This window comes from Anomaloglossus baeobatrachus, chromosome 1, assembly GCF_048569485.1.
Source record: "Anomaloglossus baeobatrachus isolate aAnoBae1 chromosome 1, aAnoBae1.hap1, whole genome shotgun sequence".
Taxonomy (NCBI): Eukaryota; Metazoa; Chordata; class Amphibia; order Anura; family Aromobatidae; genus Anomaloglossus; species Anomaloglossus baeobatrachus.
The window spans coordinates 673909355-673930433 of NC_134353.1; the positions used below are offsets into that span (position 1 = coordinate 673909355).

Below are 21079 nucleotides of genomic sequence, written 5' to 3' on the forward strand. Positions count from 1 at the left end.
AAGTTTACATGGACTCTGTGCGCTCATCGTCTGAGCCTTTCATCCAATTCTTACCAAAATTAGCACTGGTGGGGAAAATGGGTGCTTAAAGGGAACCTGCCACCAACAAAATGCAGTCCAATCTGCAGGCAGCATGTTATAAGCCTGGTGGAGCGGAGTAGATTGATACATAGTTAAGAGATAAGATTCAGAATAACATGATTTATTCATTTGAACGGCTTCTCTAACTGGGATCTTCAGTCCAGTGGGCAGTTCAATCAGTGATTGGCGGCTATATCTGTATGTACACTTGTACAAATAAAGCTGTCAATCACCGGTAGCACCACCCACTGGACTGAAAATCCCAGAATGAGCAAAGGATTACATGATTAACACTAGAAGTCACAGAAATTTCGAGCTCCCCCTGAAGTCCCGAAAGAGGGTCAAATGACCCTTAGTCCAAACTGACAACTCTGATGGCTCCAATTAGCATCCTTTCATTTGTAAGTGTGGCCATTGCCTGAGGAATCTGCAGGGGGCAATTGTGTTGATCCACCTCAACAAAGGTCTTGTATGAGAGTGTAAACAAAAGAATGTCATTCAACCAGTCTCTGAGTTCCAAAGGTAGAAATGTTAAATGACCCCTCTCTGGGACTTCTAGTGTTAAAGCACAGTGTTTGTAAGGGTATGTACCCACGATCAGAACCTGATGTGTCCTGGACGCAGCGGATCATGACCTGCGGAGCCACGAGTCTCCTCCACAGGAGACCACAGCTGCTCGTGTCCATGATCCGGGCTCGGGCAGTTGCCGTCTCTCTCTTCTGTTCTCCCTGTGGAGAATGCTTGCGGCTCCACAGCAATAAATTGACATGTTGCGGCCCGGAAAGCCGCAACGCAGGTCAGTTTATGCTGCAGGACATACATGCACAGTGGGCATCTGATTTCTAGAAATCCCATCCACTGTGCTTGTACTGCACATTGCAGCGTTTTGGATGCAGCTGAAAGATGTTGCGTCCAAAACGCTGTGAACCCTGATCGTGGACACGTACCCTGAGGAAAAAGCCAAGAGTGGGTGATAAATACAGAAGTGGTTCCGTGTTCCTATTATACTTTTCCTCTGACCTTTCCATTCCTGATTTTGTCTACAAATTCTGATGTAAAATACTGAACGTGTAAACATGGCCTTGTACTAAATTTTTTCTCACAAAAGTTTACATCTGCCTACTCCAATCCCTTGCTCTGTAACATGGCATCTTCTGCTTGGACTGCATTTTCATGCTGACCGGTTACCTTTATGGGCTACCTGGAAATGCTCATTTTTGGGTGAGGTTTGTCTCCAGCTTTACGAACACATCAATATTTTTTTACAGATGTAGGGGGAGGAGTGCTCCTTTTTTAGTGCTGTTGAGAAATTTCTGTACGGTTAGTAACCCTGAGCAGAAGGCTCTGATTGTGCAAGTGTATACATCCATATAATGGTGTCTATATGGGGTCACTGTAAGAATTCATATACTGCATCAACATGCGGTGTCCCTCGGAGTAGGAAAGCTTGTGTCAGTCCATTTTCGTATAGCGCTGAAAAATTGTTTAACACATACACCAAACCGACAAAGTCTAAGTCCACGTGCACATGAGCATTTGGAGAGTTTTTTACCTCAGTATTTGTAGCTAAAACCAGCAGTGGGTGATAAATACAGAAGTGGTGCTCATGTCTCCATTATTCGTTACCTCTGATTGTACCACTCCTGGTTTTGGCTAAAAATACTGAGGTAAAACTAGGAGAGGAACAATCAAAGAAAAGTATGTCAGATACACGGGTACCACTTCTGTATTTATCACCCACTCCTGGTTGTGGCTTGCAAATACTGAGGTAAAAACTTACCAAATACCCACCGTGTACATGTAGCCTAAAAGGACTCTTATTTGATCTCTCTGAGTTAAATGGAACCTTAGGCTATGTGCCCACGATCAGGACTCGCTGCATTCTGGAGACAGCGAGTCCTGACCTGTGGGGCCGCGAGTCTCATCCGCAGGACACCACAGCTGCTTGTACCCACAATCAGGGTTCAGTGAGCTGCGGTCTCTCGCTGTGTTCTCCCTACGGAGGACGCATGCGATTCCACAGCAAACAATTGACATGCTGCGGGTCTGGAAAGATGCACCGCAGGTCAGTCTTGGCTGTAGAAATAGAAGGACAGTGGGCACAGGATTTCTAGAATTCCCATTCACTATGCTTGTACTGTACAACCCAGCGTTTTGGACGCAGCTGAAGCTTGCATTTTTTGTTCCTGCAGCCAAAACCTGCTGTCTTGGCAGTAAAAAAGCTGCTTTCATAAAGCAGGTTGTGCTTCATTTTGGTGCATTTTTTTGTCTGTTTTTGGTGTCATTTGTCTACAGTACATATTTAAATAAAGTTAGTTTCATTCACTACAAAAGCTGCAAAAAAGCAGCTGTTTCTTTCAATGGTAAAAAAAAAGTTGCAGAAACACAAACAATTGACATGCTACTTCTTTCAAAAGCACAGCAATTTTCCACTTCAGTAGGAAAAAAAAAGCAAACGTCCATGAGATTTCTGAAATCTCATAGCTTTTGCTGGTACTGTAAAAAGCAGCTTTTAATTTGAAATAATCTCAAAAAAAAAAGCTGCAAAAAAGCAATATGTGAACATAGCCTTATAGACACATACAAAAACACCGGGAACTTTTCTCACCATTAAAGGGAACCTGTCACCACTTTTTTGGCTATAAGCTGCGGCCACCACCACCGGGCTCTTATATACAGCATTCTAACATGCTGTATGTAAGATCCCAGGCTGGGGTATAACAGAAAAAAACACTTTATAATACTTACCTAACGGTCGCGCTGTGGGACTTAAGGGCATCTCCGTTGTCTGGTGCCGGCGCCGCCTCTTTTGGCCATCTTTGTGCTCTTTCTTCTCTAGCTGCGGCGTATGACGGGTCCGACGTCATACACGCTCGCCGGCATTCAGGTCCCGAGCAGGCGCACTTTGATCTGTCCTGAGCAGGGCAGATCAAAGTATTGTAGTGCGCCTGTGCAGGACCAGCGAGTGTGTATGATGTAGCCGCGTCATGCACCCAGGCTTCAGAAAGAGGACGAAGATGGCCGAAAGAGGCGGCACCGGCGAACTGAGACACCCATAAGGCCCACAGCACGACCGTTAGGTAAGTATTATAAAGTGTTTTTAATGTTATACCCCCGGCCTGGGCTCTTATATACAGCATGTTAGAATGCTGTATATAAGAGCCCGGTGGTGGAGGCCGCAGCTTATAGGCCAAAAAAGTGGTGACGGGTTCCCTTTAACGTTAAATGTATGGTCAGGGCACAGTTTGCACAGAGCTTTAGACCGTTTTATTTTTATTTTCCAACATTGTTCTTTGGACCACTTGAATTTTTTATTGCTTCAATAAAAGTGATTTGCTTTTGGTGCCCATACAGGTTTTCTTTGGTTACAGGTCATTGTTAAAATAAAAAATGTAGGCATTATCAGCCCAGGGAAAGCACAAGAGAAAACGTTTCTAAAATGCAATAGTCCTCTTGCTTTATGGGTAAGGTGCATGTGTGTGTTGCCTACAAAAGTCACTTACTATTCTCCAGTTTTTTACTGCATTAAACCCCACTCCTCTGTTTTTTATTTTTATTTTACTGCTTAGTGTTGGCACTAAAGTAAATTCCCTCCCTCTAGTAATATACTTACCAGCCGCCATCTTTATCTGTTATTTGTGCCACTTCAGTCTTCTCCTGCAGATTGTGACCTGCAGTGTTTGCTGGGCGATCCAGAATTCACTATTCAATATAAGTCTATAAGAGCCAGAACAAGGCTCTCATAGACTTATATTGAGAACTTGTTACCATTACTTCTCATTTACGGTCATTTAGAAGTTGTGGTCACAAGATGGCCTAACAGGATTGGAGTGACCTCGGGAAGAGCTAAAGACAGCTGCTGGTGAGTATTTTACTAATGTCTGGGAGCTTACATTACAATAGGGGCACCACTAAAGTGCTGTAATGAAAAAAACCAAACTCTGAATTGTTACTCTAATGTCTAGACAACGGCCTGCAAACATCGCATTCTCCTATCAGGAGCTGCCGGTGCTTTCTTTTTTCCTTGAAAATTTGTCATAATTTTAATTTAATCCACAGACCGTATCATTTGTGCTACAGATGAAACAACAGCGTTATATGAAGCATTGGAGCTCATTTAGGTGGCTCAGAAACCTAATTTAGGGATGACTGAGAAATTAATTTATTTTTTCTCACTGATGATTGTCAGCCCAATCTGAGCTCCTTTAAATTAGAAAAAAATAGTAAGAAATAGAAGTCGTGGTCTCAAGCAGTAGGATAAATGATGTTGGCAGAAAGCTGTAAAGAGGGTTTTTTTACAGATGTCGCAGAACCAACTAACTGATGAGTGTGGTCAGCGGCCTGTATGGCCTGTTTTCTATGGGAAGATCATATACACATTATAGTGTATAGGGCTGTTCACATGTCCAAGTATATACGGTATGCAGATTGGGTGGATGTTTTTGATTTGAGTCACGGATTAAAATCTCCAATACATGTCTACGGTGTGTGGAAAAAACGGAGAGCATGCTGATGGTATCTTAGTTGCATCCACATGCTGTTTGTTTTGCACCGACTCTTTGCTAGGAGAAATTCTCATGTAGAAAAAGTGAAGTAAAGGCAGTAAGGGCGCTGGGGGTAGACTTGTAAGGCCATGTGCGCACTAGAAATTGACTTTTTCTCAAGGAAAATCCGGACCCTCTTAAAGAATCTCACACCAAAACCGCAACGAAATCCGCATGCGGTTTGGTGCGCATTTACCGCTGTTTTTCCACAGGTTGGTCCCTGTGGATTTTTACCATTCTCTATGGCAAAAACCGCAGGTACCTGCGGAAAAGTAGTTACATGCACATTAATTGCGAAGTGGAAATTTCGCGGGTAAATCCACCGGTATAAAAAAAGTGCATTATGTGCACAGCATTTTTTTTTTTTTTATACTCATAGGTTTTGCTGGGGAATGACTGCAGAAATGTTAGACACATTTTCTGCAGCAAATCCACGGTAAATCCGCAGCGTGCGCATATAGGCTAAGACAGTAATGCTGTGTCTACGGGAAGCAAGGGGCTCCCCTCAATGATTGCAACTGCTCTTTTCATTAAAAAATTAAATTATTTGATCACTTTTAGAGTGCGTGCCCATGATTACTGTTCACAGCGTTTTGGATGCAGAGTGTTTTCGCTGCACCCAAAATGCTGCATTGTACAGTACAAGCACAGTGGCTGGGATTTATAGAAATCCCATGCACACAGTGCCTCTTTTCTCCACAGCGTAAACTGACTTGCAGTGCAGCTTTCCGAGCTGCAGCATGTTAATATATGCTGCGAACACGCAAGTGTTCTCCGCAGGGAGAACAGAGAGAGTGTCCACAGCGCCCCGAACCCTGATCATAGGCACGTGCAGCTGCGGTCTCCTGCAGAGAAGACTCATGGCCCCACAGGAGAAGACACCCTGCACCCAGGACACAGCATGTCCGGATCATGGGCATGTACCCGTATATTATCTGATTATGTTCTATGTGGGCAGACCTTTTTTGTTTTTGTCTTTTTTGCTACTGTAGAAAAATCTTGAGATATTTCCAACAGTTTTGGGAGTTTTTTTTGCATACGAGAAAGACTGATGGTAAAAACAAACTCACTGACATATCTCTGATGAAAAACTTCCAGTATACCATGTTCAAACAGTGCCATAATGTTACAATTTTTTTGCCACAATTTTCCAATCCAATCACCCTAAGGCGAGATCAAGGCCTTTAGGGTGAGTTCCCACTCAAGTAATTTCGCTAGAAGTAAATCTGTATCAAAATCAGCTTCTTTTTTTTTTTGAGGATTTTAGTCAGTGTTTTAATGAAAGACATATGTGGTGAAAATCCTCCGTATTAGGGCTCGTTCAGATGACCGTATTTTCGGTCCGAGTTCTGTCCGTAAAAATGGCAGACAGTACTTGGACCAGTGTTATTCAATGGGGCAGTGCAGATGACAGATTTTTCACTGACCATCAGTGTGTGAAAAGAAATTGCAGCATGCTCGATTTACCTCCGGAAGTCAGGTGAGACTCACCCATTCAAGTCCATGGGAGTGGAAAAAAAAAGGATGCCACTGTAGAGCATCAGATTTTTTCAAACACATTGCAATTCCGTAAGTAAAGCCTGCTTTACACGTATCAATTTCTCGTGCGATCATACTCTCCCCCATCGTTTGTGCGGCACGGGCAATTTTTTGCCCGTGTCGCACAAAGTCGTAAACCCCCGTCACACGTACTTACCTCCCGAACGACCTCGCTGTGGGCGGCGAACATCCACTTCCTGAAGGGGAAGGGACTTTCGGCGTCACAGCGACGTCACACAGCGGCCGGCTAATAGTAGCGGAGTGGCGGAGATGAGCGGGATGTTAAACATCCCGCCCACCTTCTTACTTCCACATTGCCATCGGGACGCAGGTAAGCTGTGTTCATCGTTCCCGGGGTGTCACACAGTGCGATGTGTGCTGCCCCAGGAATGATGAGCGACCGGCGCGCAGAAGGACGTGCGATTTTTAGAAAATGAGCGACGTGTCAATGAGCAACGATAAGGTGAGTATTTTTGCTCGGTAACAGACGCTCGTAGCTGTCACACGCTACCATATGTCAAACGGCGCCGGATGTGCGTCACTAACGACGTAACCCCGACGGCATATCGTTAGATATATCGTAGCGTGTAAAGCCCGCTTTAGTCAAAGCTGCTGCTATACAAGGAAAAAAAAAAGAAAAAACAACCCATAACAAAAAATAATTGCACATGGATGACAAGAAGAGAATCATCGGACTTTTCTGGATGAAAATTGAACTGTTTTTTTATATATGCTTGAGTGAACCCATCCTGACTGAGTCAGTGCACGTTGTAGACTGCAAAAGAAGCCGCAAGCCCGGAATCCACATTGGACTTTTTTTATACTGCAAGTGAATGGGGTATAGTAACACTGTCTTGTACTTTCTTGCAATATTTCAGTGCAGATTATACAACCAAAATCCCAGAATAAAGACAGAGCCACGCTAAGAAGAAAGCAACTGGCTATCCATGATTCCATATGGTTTCAAAGTACATGAAATCTAAAATATATTATTATTATTATAGCATCTTTATTTATTTAATAAAATTTATTAAATAAATTATATTTATTTTATAAATATAGCATTTATTACATGGTGCTTTAGCTGTGGAAAGGGGTATAGATAATAAAACAAGTACTTAAAAAAAATAAATTACATATATTTACTATATTTTCTTGCTTGAATAGCACCGACATATTTCGCATTTTAAATGTCCACTGGTATGTTTTGTTTTTTTTTTTTTTTTTATTATGGGAGGAAACCTTATTAAGCAGAGGAAACCCACGAAAAAATGGGGCAAGCTAACAGAATGATCATAGGCACTTACCTTCTTAATGCGGAAACTCAAACCATTCAAAATTATCGATAATATTAGTATTCATATTTTAAATAATTAGAAAAAAAACAGCATGGGGTCCCTCTTATTTTGATACACAGCTAAATAAGTGCATGACTGGGGGCTACAGCCTGTAGCCGTATGCTTTATTTGTGCTGGGTATTATAATATGGGGGACCCTATGGCAATTTTTTTATTCATCTATTTTTAATGTACGATAGACCAACAAATCGGGTCTGTGATTGGTTGCAGTTAGATGCTGTCACATGCTGTCACACAGGCTGAGGGCGCGTCTGACTTGCAACCAATCACAGACGCTGGTGGGTGGGGAAAGCAGTGAATATGCATGAGGCTAAAGAGCGGCCCCGGAAGTAGAAGGAGGGGCCACGGGAGCAGGTACAATCACATTGGAGACTGATAATTTATAGTGTGCTTGCTTTATTTTTTTCTTTATTTTTATTTTTTTTATTACCTGAGTGCCAGATCCAGATCAATCCTGACCCGAGCCCGGCACTTGGGTACTTTTGAATCCCCGCGGGTCTGGACTTGGCCCGAATATCATAGAAGTGCAAAAAATGCAGTAAAAGACACTGTAAATACAGCATAAAAACAGAAACAAAAGCCTGGCCAAAAACCAGACCAAAAATGCAGAAAGCTGGTGGTGGTGTGGAAACGGAGACGTCTGCCACAAGATCAGGTTTTGGTCAGGAAAAAAACTCACCAAAAATGCCCTTTGTGAACATAGCCTTAGATGTCCTTAGCTATCAGTTGTTGAGATTGAGGGCCACTAGTACAATAGATTCTTAGATGCAGAAAACGCATTTAATGAAGTTCCATAATGTACCATAGTGTGAAGCCAAAGAGCTATATCTCACAACTCTGTATACTATACTGTATATATTTAGTGACGGAGCTCGTTATACGCTGCTCAGGCTTTTCTCTGAAGCATTTTTAGTTTAGTTACATAACTGACTGATTTTTGAGCTCATTTCACTGATATATTGGCTTCAGCAGACAATTTATAGTCAAAATGTTCTTGTTGTCCTGGATGCCATGTATCACTGAGGCCCAGATCGCGGTGCTTTGAGAAGCCGTGCTCTGTAGGATGGCACATTTTTCGCATGCAGACCAGTATTTAACAATCTGTCTCGACATGGTTAATGCCCGTCACTTGGAGGCAGCCCCTTGTTTGTTTCCACCTGAATTGAATGAACATGCGAGCGCCACGTCAACCTCAGACCGCTATTGAGCAAATGCATTGTCGTTCACGCCTGAGCAACCACAAGGAGTGTGTCCTAAAGGGCAGGACTCCCCTACAGCAATTGTCTGTGCTAGTCATGTGTGGATTCTCCTGCTCGTTTCCAGTGCTGCTGTTTGCTTAAAAAGAATATCTGAATCTGCTGCCCTGATCCAAGCCAGATAAAACCATTGGTGTGCACAATCTCTTACAGATAAAGTATATAATGGCTAAAACACGATGAAGTACTTCTGCTCTTCCACACCATGTTTAAAGGGTTTTTTGTCATATCAACAAAGACGTGCTGATGCCCTTTAAGTAGTAAAGATACATCGATGTCCCAGTTTATCTGACATTTCCTGGTCCTCGGCCTTGTTCTGCACAAAGTTAAAGAGGTACTCCCAGTTTTGGAAATTAGTTCCCTTACTATGGGGCGGCACGGTGGCTCAGTGGTTAGCACTGGGGTCCTGGGTTCGAATCTCACCAAGGACAACATCTGCAAGGAGTTTGTATGTTCTCCCCGTGTGTGCGTGGGTTTCCTCCAGGTTCCCCCGTTTCCTCCTACACGCCAAAGACCTACTGATAGGGAATTTAGATTGTGAGCCCCAATGGGTACAGTGTTCCTGATGTATTTAAAGCGCTGCGCAATTTGTTAGCGCTATATAAAAATAAAGATTTTTTTTTTTTTATTTATGCATATAGGGCTATTTTTCCAATCACTAGGACCCTGACCGCTGAGACCACCACTGGTCCTAAAAACCAGATCTCTTATGGGAGCGCCAAAGACCAGCTAAATGCTGCACTTGGCTATTTACGGCAGTACCATTAAGAATGAGTGGAAATGTGCATAATTGACCACCACTCCTTACAGTTCTCAATATGGTTGAGGGTCCTGGCAATCTGCCTCCCAGCAATCGAGACGTTATTCGCTATTCATTGGGTAGGAGATGGCTTCCAAACTTGAGTACCCTATTAAGCTAGTCAACCAATGCTTTAGTCATGGAAAAGAAATGGGTTGGCTTAGTTGAAATGAGCAGACAGCCGGCTCCGTTTACACACATCAATGATGATGTGCCAATTGTTTGGCCATTTATTGAACATTATTTTTTGAGCAGTTGTCATTTTTTTTTTTTTTTTTTTTTTTGGGGCCTGGTTAGCCTGTGCATAAATATATTTTAGAGTGATTTTTCATTGTTGACCCCTGTAAAATATTCAGAGTTCACCTACAATGGAATGGGTTAGAATAAAGCATAGTCATGTGTGTGAATGGCCGAATCACAGTCCAGACCTAAATACCATTCAGAATCTGTTGCGAGAAGTGAAAATTGCTGATCACAGACGTCTCCATCCAATATCACTGATCTAGAGATATTTTACAAGGAAGAATTGGCAAAAAATTCAGCCTCTAGATGTGCAAAGCTGGTAGAGACATAGCCCAAAAGACTTGCAGCAGTAACTGCAGATAAAGGTGGTCCTACAAAGTATCAACTTGGGGGCTGAATACAAATGCACATCACAATTTTATATTTAAGTATTTATGTATCATTTCTTTTACACTTCACAAATACTTGCTCCTTCGTGTTGGGATAGAAGCCCGAAAAAATAAATTTAAGTTTGTGGGTATAGCGTGAAAGAATGTGGAAATCTTCAAGGGGTATGAATACTTTTTAAAAGCTCTGTATATAATTATAATAATAATAATTTATTATTTTTGTTATGGTTTTAATTTGACTGGCAGGTCTCTTCATTAGCACTTTTCATTATGGAAGTCAATGGAGAAAAACTGCTGAAACACTAAAAAATATGCAGCTGTATGCCACTTAAAAATTCGATATGCAATAGTCAGCATTTTTTGCAACAGTAAATATGGAAAACAAGGTTATATCTGAAAAGTGTTTGCTGCAATTGTGAAAATTATTCAATCCCAATTGCAAATTAGCTTTATTAGCATAATTTAATAGGTTTCTGTTGTATACAATGAAACAAACAAACATTTTATGTAGCTCAACACAAGTTATATAACAAGTGGTTCTTGAAATTCTTTACAAAGTGACACTTTTGGTAAGTTCTGCTGTCTCCGAATTAGGCTGCGTCCACACATTGCAATCATTGTTTTTCTTTTTGCTATGCTAGTGGCAAATAAAGCAGATGTGTGAATGTAGCCTTATTCTATTTCCTAAATAGAATCCTTCATAGGAACACACAACGGCAAATCAGGAGTTGTATGTAACAAGAGCTTCATTAGTTACATGATTAAAAAAAAATATAAAAATAAATACCTGGACTGGTAGATGTTTGTTTACTGTGACATTTGCTTCAATGTTACAAATATAGGGCATGTACAATAGGTGGCGCTAGAGTTCAAGTAATCTTCCTCTCTGAAGTGGCAATTTCCATATTTATTTTCCCAGAGGAGGATTGCATGGCCTATAAGCCTCCTTACACTGGCATGCCAAGTATGTCGCTCACCATAAGGGGAAACGTTACCCCTTAGACCCCAGATTCCAAGATAAATGCCTTTTCTGATCTAAAAGCACAACAAAAGTAAACTTCAATATTCTTAAAACTATATGCCATGGATAAAAAAAAGTCTACATACCCCTGTTAAAATGCCAGGTTTTTCTGATGTAAGAAAATTATACCAAGTAGAATTGTTTCAGAAGATTTTCCAACTTTTATATCACCCATAATGTGTGCAAATCCATTGAGAAACAAATTGTAATCATTTTAAGGGGAAAATAGAAAAATAACAAAATTAAAATCGTGTGGCTTTAGAAGTGTGAACCCCCTCTTATAATTGGGGATGTGGTTGTGTTTAGAATTAGCTGATCACATTTGAACTTGCTAAATAGTAGTCAGTACACCGCTGATATCATTTATCCCCTTCACGTTCTTTGACGTAATGGTATGTCAAAAGTTGTCCCTGCCTATGATGCTAAGCCCGCATCATTCCCCACACATGATGGCTGATGTAATCATCATGTGTCTCTAAAGCCTGCTTTACACCTTTCAATCTGCATACGATATCCTATGCGATGTGACACGCCCCCATCGTATGTGCGACACGTTCAATTTGTTGACTGTGTCGCACAAACGATTAATTGCTGTCACACGTACTTACCCTCCATACGACCTCGCTGTGGGCGGCGAACATCCACTTCCTGGAGTGGGAGGGACGTTCAGCGTCACATCGACGTCACGCGGCAGCCGGCCAATAGAAGCGGAGGGGCGGAGATGAGCGGGACGTAAACATCCCGCCCACCTCCTTCCTTCCGCACTGCCGGCAGGAGCCGTGGGACGCAGGTAAGATCTGTTCATCGTTCCCGGGGTGTCGCACACTGCGATGTGTGCTACCTCGGGAACATTGAACAACCCGACGTGCAATTTTATGGAAATGAACGACGTGTATGCGATGACCGGTTTTACGTTCAATCGCAATCGCACGTAGCTGTCACACGCTACAACAACACTAACGATGCCGGATGTGCGTCACTTACGACGTGACCCCGCCGACACATCGTTACATTTGTTGTAGCGTGTAAAGCCCGCTTAACACCCACAAGTTAAGCAGAGATCTGTCGGTGGCTGTTAACCTGCTAAATCTCGCTGTCAATTTCTGACAGTGGCATTCAGAAGTGCCAGCAGAGAGGGTGGATTACTCCCCGCTTCCATGGACGCGCCCATGACTTGATCGAGGTATGCCATTGGGTTATCATGACAGCTGATGACCCCTGTGTCTTTCGTCACCATCCTATAAATGCCATATGTGATGCACTGCTTTGTATAATACAAGCGATAGGACAATTGAAGCTTCAAGTCTCCTAAGGAGATTATTAAAGACAAAAAAAAGTTTGGGAAAAAAATCAAACCACAGAATAAAATAATCTCCTTTTACCCCATTTTAAATAACACAGTAAAAAAAAAAAACAACAGATATTTGGTATCATTGCTTTTTTGAAAGTTTGATCTATTAAAATATAAAAGATATTATATAATTAATGTAAATAAAAAAAAATATCAGTGTCCGAATTAAGTTTTTTGATCTACAAGTCATTGCAATAAGAAGCAATCGAAACATCGTACTGTCTTGCTAAATTCTACTAAAAAGGGGGCTGAAAGCCCGTACTTACGAAGCGCTCACTGATATCCTAATCAGGCACGAATACTAATATTCTTTATAGCAAGATACTATTTATTTTAATAGCACATGAATATATATATAGTCAATGGTACATAGGCATTTAGAACTATAGTCATAGAAACTTATACAATAACAGAAATATGCATCAACATTACCGTTATGTTGTAGCAATCCTTTCACATCGGAGGGAACTCGAGTTAATGATAAGGAATCAACATGGCATCTTGGCATGGCATCACAGGAACAGTGCGTACGTACACTTCAATGTCCTGGAAGGTATTTCCCTAACATTAAGCGAGTTCGGTGTATTTTTTATAGGAAAATATTGTAGGTTGGGTTTAAAACGGTCACCAGCATGTGACAGCTGAGTCATGTTCATGTAACTTAACCACAAACTGCTGGGGGCACCGTTTGCTTCCTGCACATTTCCTGCACATCCTGCCAGTGGTCAACTGGTCAACTGTGGTCGGCCATAGTGTTAGCGAAATATTGCAATGAGCCGTAAATTTCATATGCAAACTTCCTTCAACCTGTCTTTACGCTAACCACAAGTTTCCTGTAAGTGGAACTGTAAATGTTACTTCCTTTATCTTCAACTGCTTCAAGACATGTATTCCCTGGTCATCATTTTGGCCCTCCAAAGGACATCTTCTTTGATACTGAATTATTGATGGATCAAATAATATCTGGGATCACTCCTATCTTATGATTATGATTTGATTCCTATCTAATCACACATTCTTTCAGTCATATCACATTGGTATCACACGTACCTACCCCAAATTGGTATAATTAAAAACGTCAGCTCAGGGCGCAAAAAAATACAATTTCATATAACCCCATATCCTGAAAAATGAAAACATTACAGGTCACGGAAAATATCTACAACAGCAAAAAAACGTACACATTTCAAACATTTTGTTCAGCTCTTTAAATTAAAAAAACAGCAAACTATACTTTTTTAGGATCTATGTACTCGTACTGACGTGGAGAATCATTCTACCAGGTCAGTTATACCATTTAGTGAACAGTGAACATAGTAAATAAGAAAAAAACAATTGTGGAATTGCAATTTTTTTTAACACTTTCAGCACACTTGGAATTTTTTCCCCGATTTCCAGTGCATCACATGATAAAATGATGTCATTCAAAAGTACAGAAAACAAGCCCTCATACGGCTCTTGTGGAGGGAAAAATAAAATAGTTATGGATCTTGGAAGTAGGGCAGGAAATATGAAAGCACCAAAGCAGAACATTTTCGGGTGACAAAGGGGTTAAAGTGATTCTGATTAACCCCATATAATGTTTAGTTGTTCTAGTAGGACTTTCTTGACATTTTATAACTTGCATTTAAAAAAATAATAAAAGCCTGTAAACCGCTCACAGCACATTTTGAGTTTATCAATATATCTTTGTTATTTTCACAATTTTTTTTGCCCTTTTCAGCAGCGAAATTCGCACAGTTCTTTGTAACGCCTGTGGATTTTGCTGTAGACTTGCAGCAGATTTTCATTTACGGATTGTGTGGTCAAACTGCACTCGGCTTTTCCATAAATTTGCCAAAATGTGTTCAGTGCAATCAATGAGCATCGTTTTATAAAACAAATTTAGTAACTACTCTACGGGCGGCACGGTGGCTCAGTGGTTAGCACTGCAGTCTTGCAGCGCTGGGGTCCTGGGTTCAAATCCCACCAAGGAAAACATCTGCAAGGAGTTTGTATGTTCTCCCCGTGTTTGCGTGGGTTTCCTCCTACACTCCAAAGACATACAGATAGGGACTCTAGATTGTGAGCCCCAATGAGGACAGTGTTGCCTATGTATGTAAAGCGCTGTGGAATTAATAGCGCTATATAAATGAATAAAATTATTATTATTAATTATGTAGCAAGATTCTGAAAATGTACCGCTTATTACATAACACATGCTGGAGGTAATAGGGGATTTTACTGGAGTCTTCTACAATTATTCACATTCCAGTTCTTCAGTCGTGTCACCAAGGAATCTTCAGATATCAGCATTTCTCTGAATATATTCGTTTTTGTGGGCAACGATTACATAGACTTTCATGGTTATACTGACCTTGTATAATGTCCTTCATCGCAACCAAGAGAAGAAAGCTTCTACTGCCCTCTAGTGCACAATTTTGCTAAATGACTGTCTGACATACAAAAATTGTTTAAAAGAACAGAAAGTCCTCAGTGGTTGATACCTTTTAATGGCTAACTGAAAAGATGGTAATAATTGCAAGCTTTCGAGACTACTCGGGTCTCTTCATCTGGCTAACACGGTACAAAGATATATTTTACTTGTGTCTGATATACTCCATTTTCTTTAAAAAAATAAAAAAGGATTGTTTATAGCTTGTAATGCAAAGTAAGAAGCACGTTTACAACGGTTCTGTTTCAAAGCATACATGGCCTTTTGATTCTAGTAGGTTCTGTGTATGGTAGTCTTATGCAACGGCTCTTGTAAATAATGGATTTCACTATAGCTTGACTAACTTGTACCTTCCATTTTTTTTCATAGTGTTAATTAAAATATACTTTAGGATGTGTTCACACTTTGCTATGCTGCAAAAGCCGCACCACTGGGGGAATGGCGCGTTGTGCATGTGGCTAGGCAGCTTATCGGCAGTTTGCCGTACTCCCATTAACGGTGACATAGCTCTTGGCTACAGTCAATATTACCACATCACAGGTGCAACTCAAGAGCTTATGGACATCAGTGTACGGACACCTCCAAGTTAGTCCAGCCGTCACTAGCAGGTGCCTTATTGACCCTGAGGGAAGTCAAGCATTGTATAGAGACATACAATACCAATACAATTAGTTCTACCAAAGAGCCCGTTAGCCAAGCAAATACATCAGTATTAGGGTATGTGCGCACGTTGCGTACAGTTCACTGCAGAACTTTCTGCAGTGATCTGAAGAGCACATGTGCGCTTTAAATCGCTGCAGAAATGTCCGTAGTGAAGCCGATTCCATGCGCTCTGCCTGCAGCTCCTCCCATAGACAGAGCAGGAGCTGCCGGCAAAGCGCACGGAAGAAGTGACATGTCACTCCTTTTTACGCAGTGCTTCGGCAGTAGCCGAAGCGCTGCGCTCTAAAACGCCACGTGCGCACGTCCCCTTATACGTGTTTTCCTAGAAGTCAGGATGATTTCTGCTTATTACACTGTCCAGGTTAACTATAAGGTTATATTCACTTGTGGCCATTTTGCAGTTTAAAAAATATACCTCCTTTTGGTTTATGTAATCCCGTTGATCCCTTCTTGCCATTTCTGATCTCATAGAGATTCTTCATTCCCAAAGTGTATCAGCCAATTGCTTTTTAGACCAAGAAAAGTTTTCAGTTTGACTTGTACTAAAGCACTATTCCATCGTATTGTTTTTTTATTTTATTGATGGAGTGCTGCTTTTAATCTAAGTTCCCTGCCCCTATTCTTATACTCGCCCTTTGGCATCTTCACCCAGTATTGCCAACGCTCCGGTCTGTCTTCTGTAGTTTGTGAACTGCCGGCGGGTCCAATGTTTCGTGGAGTGTGACGGAGATCACTCTTCAATGCAAAGCTATGAGAGCCTTGTTCTGGCCTCATGCTGGCTTTCATAGACTTGTATTGAGTGCTTGTGACATATAACTTCTGACTTCTGGCCAGTTTAGCGATCCCAGTGTCATTATACTTTCATTTGATTCTCTTGCATGCGAGAATCTGATCACAGGTACTGTGAAGGAGAGATTAATTTCTTCTCCCTTGTCTTGGTGTATATCGGACTGGACTCTGTCATCCAAGTGCAGTCCGATGTTTTGCATGCACCCATATACTTCAATGGGTGTACGCCATCTAATAAATGCTACCAATCGCAGCATGCAGTGATTTTTGTTTTTAATGCTGAACTGGTATGAGGAAATAAACTCTGATCGTTCCTGATCCATAGTATAACACTGGAGTGAGTGCTTTCTGATAAAACATTGCATTGCACTCGTCCGTGTTGGTTGTGTGAGTGAGCCTATTAAAGGGAACATGTCAGCGCTTTCTACCCACCCCCGCAAACCACATATATGACTATGTAAACCTGTAAAACGGAAGACAAAGTGCTGCGCTGGCAGCAAAAAATCACATAGTGAAATTCAGTCTACAATAGTCTGGAAGTGCGTTGGGGTTTGATGATGAAGCTCTTCCAGCTCCTCAGTTTTACGCTGTATTCCCTGTCTGGCACAACCCTCTGTGGGTTTGACTGCTCATTTTTTCTGGTACACGAGCTACAACCTACAAAATCAAAATACCCCAGAGGAGGGTAGCGCTAGGCAGGGAATATTGCATGCGGCTGAGAAGCTGGATGGGCAACATCCCACCCCAATACACTTCCCAACTGGCGTATGCTGAACTTCAAAATGCTACTTGCCTTGCTGCAGCAGCATTTTGGGGTCATAAAGGGATCGACTGGCTACATCATCATTTTATTGGTTTAGGGGGCGTAAAGGTTTCTGACAACCTCCCTGCAATGCCATAACTTGGCATTTTTAACACTCCTACCTCCTTATATTCTTTCATAGGACACTTTTGCATGTTTTTGGTATCGAAACTTGATGTTAGAAGATATATATATATCTTTATATGTTACTGTTATTATGCGACTGCAGTCATGTGTAGTTATTTTCCAGAGTACTTTTTATGTATCACAAACCAATATAATTACATGTTGTTTCCTTCTGCAGCCACAGCCCATTCAGACAGCATAAAACCAAAGACAAACATGAGATTGACAGGATGACACTCACAATGGTAAGAACAGCTTTTCCATAAGATTCAGAACGATTTTCTTGTTTAGACATTTACACTGTGTACACACGTTGCATTTTTATCGCACTTTATATGTGTTTTTGTGTGCAGATTTTTCACAAGACCTGAAGGGTTTTCTGATGCCAGTAAAGTCAATGAGAATCCTAAATTTCATGCACACGTTGAATTTTTTCTCCTTGCAGACTTGGTACAGATGTAAATCTGCAGCGTGTCAATTCTTGCAGCGCTTTTGCTGCAGATTTCTCCCATACTAATAAATGTGAAAAATCTGCACCAAAACTGCCCTACAAAAACTCACGTTTTTGGCTCTGCATTTTTCCTGCCAAGAAATGCAGAAATGCTACAGAAATTTATGCACCACATACTTACCGTGCATCGTTGCACATACTCTTCCACCGTTGCACATACTCTTCCACCGTTGCACATACTCTTCCACCGTTGCACATACTCTTCCACCGTTGCACATACTCTTCCACCGTTGCACATACTCTTCCACCGTTGCACATACTCTTCCACCGTTGCACATACTCTTCCACCGTTGCACATACTCTTCCACCGTTGCACATACTCTTCCACCGTTGCACATACTCTTCCACCGTTGCACATACTCTTCCACCGTTGCACATACTCTTCCACCGTTGCACATACTCTTCCACCGTTGCACATACTCTTCCACCGTTGCACATACTCTTCCACCGTTGCACATACTCTTCCACCGTTGCACATACTCTTCCACCGTTGCACATACTCTTCCACCGTTGCACATACTCTTCCACCGTTGCACATACTCTTCCACCGTTGCACATACTCTTCCACCGTTGCACATACTCTTCCACCGTTGCACATACTCTTCCACCGTTGCACATACTCTTCCACCGTTGCACATACTCTTCCACCGTTGCACATACTCTTCCACCGTTGCACATACTCTTCCACCGTTGCACATACTCTTCCACCGTTGCACATACTCTTCCACCGTTGCACATACTCTTCCACCGTTGCACATACTCTTCCACCGTTGCACATACTCTTCCACCGTTGCACATACTCTTCCACCGTTGCACATACTCTTCCACTGTTGCACATACTCTTCCACCGTTGCACATACTCTTCCACCGTTGCACATACTCTTCCACCGTTGCACATACTCTTCCACTGTTGCACATATTCTTCCACCGTTGCACATACTCTTCCACCGTTGCACATACTCATTGAATGGTGGGGCGTTCTAAGATTAAATACAGATATATAGGTTTCCCGATCTCTTTTCTTGTCTGGTAAATGTATATAATATAATATTGCTTTTCTTAAACATGTCAAGAATGTGGAGCTGCCAGACTCCTTCACTCCAGAACTGAAGTCCCTCTTGGAAGGTCTTCTTCAAAGAGATGTGAGCAAGAGACTTGGCTGTCAGGGAGGAAGGTCAGTATCCACTCAAATCTAGAATTGTAATTTTTGTGTCGGACTGTGGTGCCAACGGCCCACCAGAAACATTAACTGTTGGGGTCCACTGTTCAGCAACATACATATATTACATTACCCTTATTCACAAAATAAAAATAAACTTGGTCATGTAAGTGAATGATGAGATATCACTTTTGACTTTACATAGTGAATCCAGTGTATTGTGCCAACTATTGCTCATACAGGAGGGTTGGGGGGGACAACTCCTGCACAGGGTCCACCGGTGGATTCACCGGTTCCACTGGGCCAGTTCGAGTCTGTATATTTATACCATTCGGCAGTGTGCACACATGCATTTTTTTCCAATTTTCCGCTAGAAAATGCTTGCTTGTAGAGCAATAAGGGATGTGTCATAGTATAAGTGGATTGTTTTAAAGCTTTTGAAATCATCTTACATTTTGCATTTGAGTCATCAGATCCTTGCAGACATTTTATAAAGTACTGTATGAGTAACTAATACGGGCCATTAGCTTCACAGTAAAGTGGATACTTAATAATTATTTAGACATGGAGAAATCTTTCTGCTTTGTTTTTTTTTTTTTTTAAGTTGAAGCAAAGCATTTTTGATTAAAGTAAAAAAAAAAGTAATAAAAAAACTGCCAGGAACATGGAGAACCCTCATTGTATCATATTAACTTTAATTTATTTTTCTAGTGCATTGGAAGTTAAGGAGCATCCGTTCTTTAAAGGCATTGACTGGCAACAGGTGTATATGCAAAAGGTAACGGAGCCTATGAAATATAACACTTTATCTGTGTGGAGTGAAGATATTCCTATACCTTAGATTACTGTCCTTTATATACAGTACAGACCAAAAGTTTGGACACACCTTCTCATTCAAAGAGTTTTCTTTATTTTCATGACTCTGAAAATTGTAGATTCACATTGAAGGCATCAAAACTATGAATTAACACATGTGGAATGAAATATTTAACAAACAAGTGTGAAACAACTGAAAATATGTCTTATATTCTAGGTTCTTCAAAGTAGCCACCTTTTGCTTTGATTACTGCTTTGCACAATCTTGGCATTCTCTTGATGAGCTTCAAGAGGTAGTCACCGAAAATGGTCTTCCAACAGTCTTGAAGGAGTTCCCAGAGATGCTTAGCACTTGTTGGCCCTTTTGCCTTCACTCTGCGGTCCAGCTCACCCCAAACCATCTCGACTGTGTTCAGGTCTGGTGACTGTAGAGGCCAGGTCATCTGGCGTAGCATCCCATCACTCTCCTTCTTAGTCAAATAGCCCTGCACAAAGTCTCCTCTTAACAGATGTTCTAGAGATGTGTCTGCTGCTAGAACTCTGTGAGGCATTGACCTGGTCTCTAATCTGAGCTGCTGTTAACCTGCAATTTCTAAGGATAGTGACTCTGATAAACTTATCCTTTGCAGCAGAGGTGACTCTTGGTCTTCCTTTCCTTTGACGGTCCTCATGTGAGCCAGTTTCTTTGTAGCGTTTGATGGTTTTTGCTACTGCACTTGGGGACACTTTCAAAGTTTTCCCAATTTTTCGGACTGACTGACCTTCATTTCCTAAAGTAATGATTGCCACTCGTTTTACTTTACTTAGCTGCTTTTTTCTTGCCATAATACAAATTTTAACAGTCTATTCAGTAGGACTATCTGCTGTGTATCTACCAGACTTCTGCACAACACAACTGATGTGCCCAACCACATTTATAAGGCAAGAAATCCCACTTATTAAACCTGACAGGGCACACCTGTAAAGTGAGAATTATTTCCGGTGACTACCTCTTGAAGCTCATCAAGAGAATGCCAAGAGTGTGCAAAGCAGTAATCAAAGCAAAAGGTGGCTACTTTGAAGAACCTAGAATATAAGACATATTTTCAGTTGTTTCACACTTTTTGTTAAGTATTTCATTCCACATGTGTTAATTCATAGTTTTGATGTCTTCAATGTGAATCTACAATTTTCAGAGTCATGAAAATAAAGAAAACTC

At 41.4% G+C, this 21079-nt stretch overlaps 1 protein-coding gene across 2 annotated transcripts in view; it reads left to right on the plus strand.

The window, feature by feature from the left end:
• GRK3 (G protein-coupled receptor kinase 3) overlaps positions 1 to 21079 on the plus strand; it is a 348746-nt gene that overhangs the window by 308516 nt on the left and 19151 nt on the right. For both annotated transcript variants that reach the window (XM_075320060.1, XM_075320059.1), the window contains exons 14-16: positions 17574 to 17640; positions 18980 to 19080; positions 19777 to 19843. In XM_075320060.1, coding sequence (XP_075176175.1) covers positions 17574 to 17640; positions 18980 to 19080; positions 19777 to 19843 — 235 coding nt within the window. The remainder of the gene's footprint in view (positions 1 to 17573; positions 17641 to 18979; positions 19081 to 19776; positions 19844 to 21079) is intronic.